This window comes from Mandrillus leucophaeus, unplaced genomic scaffold (assembly GCF_000951045.1).
Source record: "Mandrillus leucophaeus isolate KB7577 unplaced genomic scaffold, Mleu.le_1.0 Scaffold771, whole genome shotgun sequence".
NCBI classification, from domain to species: domain Eukaryota; kingdom Metazoa; phylum Chordata; class Mammalia; order Primates; family Cercopithecidae; genus Mandrillus; species Mandrillus leucophaeus.
Window position 1 is genome coordinate 558,397 of NW_012108375.1, and position 6,749 is coordinate 565,145.

The following is a 6,749-nucleotide window of genomic DNA, read 5'->3' on the forward strand; positions in this document are numbered from 1 at the left end:
TCTATGTGAAAATGCTGTGCTGGGTACCTGGGAGTATACAAAATAGAAATAAGGTAGTTAATGCTCACCAGAAACTCTTGTGTATGCATATGAACCCATAAATGAGATACGAATACAAAGAAAACTGATAAGTAACTTCACTAACACAGTGTTATGGGAATTAGGAGAGTAGTTCTAAATGTGGCATGTTGTAAGATTGTAAAATGTAGGATTTGAGTTGAAATTATGGATGAGGCTGAGTCAGTATGTGAAAGGAAGAACATCATAGAGAAGATAATAGCATGAATGTTTTTAGTTTAGGGAACATCAAGCAGATCTTCATGTCAAGTCCAGGTAGAGGATGAAGAGAATTTAGAATAACAGACAAGGCCATGCTGTAAAGGTCTGACAGGGCTAGACTGAGAAATTTAGGTTTTATTCTATGAGCAAAGAAGAGTCATCAAAATGTTGGATTAGTGGGTAATAAGATCATATCAGTGTTTTAATACTGTAATTCTGGGGGTAGAATGAATCAGGGCAAAGGACTGGAGACAGGGAGATGCAGTAAGTTGCTTAAATAATTCAAGTGAGCATTAACAAGAGTCTGAATTTGATGAATAGAAAGGCGGAGGCAGATGGAAAAGACTTTGAGGTAGAACTGGTGACCGAATGGGGAGGATGAAGGACTGGGAGTAGCTGAAGATTCCTAGGCCTTGAGCCTTTCTAGGAGGATGAGATGCTTTTAAGTAGAGGTAGGAGAGTAGAAGTGGAGCAGAGGAGATGTCATGGGAGGGGAAGAGTAGGATGAAGAATAAAGAATTTTCCCCTTAATAAAAAAAAGCAAACTATTAAGAACTGGTATATTTAAGACATGCAAATAAGTCAGTGAAATACCATTTTGTGCTCATCAGATAAAGATGAAAGTGTTTTGTAATTCTCAGGCTTATATACACTATTACTATTATTATTATTATTGAGACTGAGTCTTGCTCTGTCACCAGGCTGGAGTGCGGTGGCACAACCTCTGCTCACTGCAGCCTCCCCTTCCTTGGTTCAAGCGATTCTCCTGCCTCAGCCTCCCAAGTAGTTGGGATTACAGGTGCTTGCTACCACGCCCGGCTAATTTTTGTATTTTTAGTAGATTCAGGGTTTCATCGTGGTGGTCAGGCTGGTCTCAAACTCCTGACCTCAAGTGATCTGCCCGCCTCATCCTCCCACTGTTGGTAGGTTATTAAACTGAGACATTTTCTTGGAGGACAATTTGGCAATACTCATCAAAGTCCTTTACTTTGCAATTCTACCTTTATGTATCTGGTAGACAAATATCCGGAGGTTATCCTACAGATAACTTTGCAAATATACATAAATGTATGTCAACTTATTTTTGTGTATGTATGCTTATGTATGTATGTGTGTGTATATATATGGATTTATAATAGCACATAAGCACAAAACTTCAATCTGAACATTCAGTATAGGACTGATTAAATTATGTTGCAGCCGCACAATGGAAGGGAATTCTGAGCAGACCATCTGTGCTGATAATGGAAAGATACTCATCTTCAACATGTTTACGTAAAAAACAAAAAACCCTGCAAGTTATAGAAAGTCTAAACTATGTTCCTGTTTGTGTCTATTTGCATGAGTGTGCATGGAAATTTTCTGGAAAAATATGTTGTTACTGGTGGTTGCTCCTGGGAAGTCGGGGCAGTGGGTGTTCAGAGTGGGAATGTAGTGAACTCTTCAATATATAACCCTATATATAAACCATTTATTAAGGTTTCCATGTGTTAATTTTTTTTTTTTTTAAGTTGATGCCTTACATTTAGGCAGGCCGGGCGTGGTGGCTCATGCCTGTAATCCTTGCATTTTGGGAGGCTGAGGTTGGTGGATCACTTGAGGTCAGGAGTTCGAGACCAGCCTGGCTAACATGGTGAAACCCTGTCTCTACTAAAAATACAAAAAAATTAGCCAGGCATGGTGGCACGTGCCTGTAATCCCAGCTACTTGGGATGCCAAAGCAGGAGAATCGCTTGAACTAGGAGGCAGAGGTTGCAGTGAGCCAAGATCATGTCACTGCACTCCAGCCTGGGTGACAGAGTGAGACTCCGTCTCATAAGATAAAAAAATTACTTAGGCAGTATGTTTCCACTTAGGTTGCAAGGCCTTTATTGATTTCATTGTTAAGCTAGCCTTACAAAATATATACATACACACACATATAAATTAGTTAAACCAAACTATTTTTTTCTATTCTTATTAATCTCAGAATAATTACTGAAAGATGAGTCTAGGTTTTTTGTTTAGGCTTCTGTTAGAACAAATAATTTGGATGGACTGATAAAAAATATGTGTATATCTTTCAGGATGTTGCTGGAGCACTGTCAGTAGAAGAAATCACTGAACTACTCAGTCTCCATAAATTATGCTGTGGCCGTAGCTGGTATATTCAGGGCTGTGATGCTCGAAGTGGTATGGGACTGTATGAAGGGTTGGACTGGCTCTCACGGCAACTTGTGGCTGCTGGAGTACTGGATGTTGCTTGATTTTAAATGCAGCAGTTGTTTGAAGTTTTATGGTTAAGAGTAACTTTGCAACTAATATGTTTTAGGAAATTATACATCTCAAAAGATGGTAATTTAGGATATATATATATAAATATAAAGGAATCTTGGATTGGATTGGGAATTCAGCACACTGCTTTAAAAAAATTTTGTGGCAAAATTAAATTTCTAATTGAGCAGATTAGATTGAATTAAATAGAAATTTATTGAATATACATTCTTTTAAAAAGTATATTTGTTATTTAAGTTTTTCAGATAATGTGACCAATGTACTGGGAAAGAGGTAGTCACAGAGAAAGGGTAAGTGAAGGTTTATTCTTTCAGTGAAAAAAAAATAGCCAATTGAGTGCCTAATGAGACCTCTGTGTGAAGCAAGTGAAGTATAGCTTCTTCTTTTAACCTGCCTTTTCACTGAATGTTGGCAGTATTTAGTAGTAGAAATGACAGTTGCTTAATGAAATAGAATCCAAACTACATCTTTGGATAATAGGATTACTTTATGTTTAAGTTCAGAGTTAACAGAACACCTTTAATGCTAAGAACTATAAGATATAGAAAATTAATATTTTATATAGTGTTTTATTAACTTTCTCCTACAGCATTTTGTATAAAACACAGTGAGACAGAGTGAAGTGTTACCTAATTAGGCTTGTCAGATTAGTAATAAACTAAACAGTAATAAAACTGTGAAAGTAATTGGATCTTCATTTATGAAAGACCCATTTTCAGGACCAAACCTAGGTCAGAGTTCTAAATTGGTCCTTCTATTTTCAACATATTTAAAGTAATATTTCTTTCTAATATAATACTGCATCCTTTGTGGGAATGACTATAGGTAAAATGTAGTAAGTTACACAGAACCAGGGTTGGCTTTATGTAAAAGCTAGTGACCTAAATTGAAAACGAACTTTAAGAGAAGTTGTTAGTACAGTGGGGAATGCTTATTACTTACTTCAAACTGTTTCCCAAAATAAGTGCATTTATTTTGACAATAAAACTTAAGGCTCTTCATGAAAAGGCCTTGAAAAGTTACTTTAGAGGAAGAATGTCTAAAGGAAAAAAAAAAATTCAAAAAGTTTACATTAATTATTCAGTGTTGTGAGTAAATAAAAATGTGTGCTCTTTACTGTTTTTCATTTTTAAAAGATACTCTCTTATTATGGAAGCACGATTTATTTAAATAGGTACATTGAGATTTTGTGTGTTTTTTTTTTTAAATGTTCTGATACATTAGGATGAAGTTAAATCTTAAATCTCATTAGTTGAATTGCTATAAGGACAGTGATGTCTGGTAACAAGATGTGACTTTTTGGTAGCACTGTTTTGGTTCAGTCTTTTCAAATCTATTTTTGTTTGTTTAAAAACAATACAACTTTTAAAAAACAAAGCATTAAAAAAAAAGCCTATCAGTGTTATGGGCAAATATGTAAATAAGTAAATATAATATTTCATCCTTTATTTTTCAGGTAAAAGGTCATGCTGTTACAAGTGTAGTTTGTGTGCATAAATAATACTTCTGAATTAAATTATTTAATATTTGACTGATTTCAATAACTGTGAAAAATAAAAAAGGTGTTGTATTGCTTGTGAGAACTTGAACTGTACTAGTTAATTGAAGAAAAAAAAAGTGTAACACTAAGGTGAACCTGCTTCCCTTTTCACCAATTTTGCTAAACTTTGTAATGCATTGTTAGCATATAACTGAACACAATTTAAAAATTGTGCCTATACCTGATTATAATGTATGTATAACGGTAGGTGTTTGTGTGTGATTCCTTTTTAAAGAAATATTTTCCTCAAGCTCCTATTACTATTTGTGGTTGTGGTTGTATTATTTCACTAATCATTAGTTAAGACTGTGCTAGTCTCCCCTGGGAAACTAAGACAGCTGTTTTAAATACAGTATATTAGAAATTTTCCTAATAGCTCTGAATTTCTGTATTAGGTCTAAATATTACTGTATGGTTATATAAAGCAGATATGTCAAGTGTATAGCCCTAGTCTATAATTCAGGAATGCTTTATAACCATCAGAAGCCATTATTTGCACTACATATATGATAAGTATAGACAGCAATAAAATGTTAAGATCATTTTTAAGAAGTCCTATCATTCTTGAAAGTCTCTTTCTTGAACCATCTATCTAGTATTAGTAGTAGTTAGTAACCAATTTAAGAAGTCATTATTTGTGCTGTGGTTGAGAGAAAATAAAACAAAATGGGTATGGGTTGACATGCCTGTCAAATTTGAGATACAGTTTGTTTGATACAGCAAAATTTTAGAAATAACATTTTGAATTTGCAACATAGGCCACATTTACTTATGAGAACAGATACTACACTTGATCTTAGCCAAAAGGCCGAGAAGTGATGTGCAGGCCATATTTAAATAAGTAATATAACCATAGTGTTTTGAAGGCGGAGCTAAAGTTTTACATTAACAAAGTGAAACTTTGTTACTGCCTTTTAAATTTTAAATGTAAACTTGTTTCATAAGAAAACACAGCATTTTAAATGATCATTTTAGAAAATGGCTTGCAAAACTTAGCCATAGCTCATGAACTAATACTGCTAAGAGAAAGGCTCTTTTATGTAACATTAGGATACTTCTCAACTGGCAAAGTGGTAGCAGGGAAGAAGACAGCTGTATTCTTCCCTAAAAGAATAAAGGATGAAAAGGACTAATGAATAAGAATGAAATTATATCCTGATAACTTAAAACATGCTTTTAAAAAGACACGGACAATGTATGTTTTTAGGTCTGCCACTTAAGTTTTTAGCATTAATGGAAAAATTCATTAGTCAAATATGGTTTTCACTCAAAGCAAAATAATTGTATTTGTTGGGGAATGAGGCATCATCACCACTTGGTGGCAATATTACCAAAAATTTAGATTAAATTTTTAGGAATGAATAAAGCTAGGTAGGTAAGTCTAAACAACTAAAATTAGAAAGAAACAGTAAATGTCACATTGAAAAGTCACTTTCATGTCCAACTTTAAGTTCTACTTTTAAAAAGGAGCATACATTACAGGAGCACAATCTGGCATAATCTCCTATTTCACAAGTTTGTAGCACAAAATAAATAAAGGAAAGAATCCTGCTGATCAATAGAAGGAAAAGTTTAAGCAGATTTAAAATTTCAGAATATAAATTCCCTACACAGGTCTGTTGAGCATGTTCTTCCTGTAAGTTTCTGAAAGAGTCTTTCTGGAATCGAAGCAGTGGGTCTTAATAGTTACGAACTAAGTTATAAGCGTAAGTGAAGAAATCAGTATAAGAATTTGTGCTTATATTATTTTACTGCTCCAATTTCTACTAATCTCTCCACTGTTAGATAGCAAAATTTTTATGTATACTTCTTAATGGTATATTTTCTAAAGATACAACTTGAGGACAGAAAAAACTGTTTACCTATGTTAGAAAAATAATCTGAAAGAATAATCAACCTGCATACAATAAACCAAGGACTCGGGTATTCACTTATTCTGAATCTTTCATTTGAAAGAATATTTCATAATTATTAAGGAATATAACACTTTAACCAAAGTAACTTCTTGTTTATTGAGGCTTTACTTACCACTACTTACTAAACAATTATCAAAAGACTAAAATATTTGGCATTAAAACCTTGCAAAACAAAGGAAATGACATATAATATCAGATCCTAGTATTTTTTCTTGGAGGAGTGATCTGCACTCCTCTAAACATGCAGAGTATCTGGCATGTATTCAAAAAGTAAAGCACAGGTGTGTACCACTGTCGTCATTTAATAGGGTTGTCATTGCACAGGATACCTTCTAAGACCTCCAGTGGATGCCTGAAACTTCAGATGATACTAAACCCCATATATATTGTTTTTTCCTATATATATATCTATGATAAGGTTTAATTTATAAATTAGGCACAGTAAGAGATTAACAACAATAAAATAGAATAATTATAGCAGTATACTATAATAAAAGTTATGTGAATGTGGTCTTGATGTCTGAAAAGATCTCACTGTATTGTGCTCACCTATTTTTGGATTGTGGTTGACAGTGAAAAGAAAACCATGTGGAAAGGGGGTGGGGGAGAGTGTCGTAATTATTTAATATTTAATTTGAGGCTCATTAGCAATTACCTATAATGAGTGCTGTTTGCCTGAGTTTAGTCCATTTCAATTTATCACCTCCCAGGATTAGAAATATTGCAAGAAAAGGCAAAGG

General features: G+C 33.8%; 1 protein-coding gene across 5 annotated transcripts in view; it reads left to right on the forward strand.

The window, feature by feature from the left end:
- The window catches only part of TRIM23 (tripartite motif containing 23), a 35,745-nt gene extending 31,100 nt beyond the window's left edge, over nucleotides 1-4,645 (forward strand). For 2 of the 5 annotated variants that reach the window (XM_011966750.1, XM_011966749.1), the window contains one exon: nucleotides 2,346-4,645. In XM_011966750.1, the coding sequence (XP_011822140.1) occupies nucleotides 2,346-2,525 (180 nt within the window). In that variant the 3' untranslated portion in view covers nucleotides 2,526-4,645. The remainder of the gene's footprint in view (nucleotides 1-2,345) is intronic. The other 3 variants (XM_011966751.1, XM_011966753.1, XM_011966752.1) reach the window with 3 other exon arrangements.
- The last annotated feature ends 2,104 nt before the right edge of the window (nucleotides 4,646-6,749 follow it).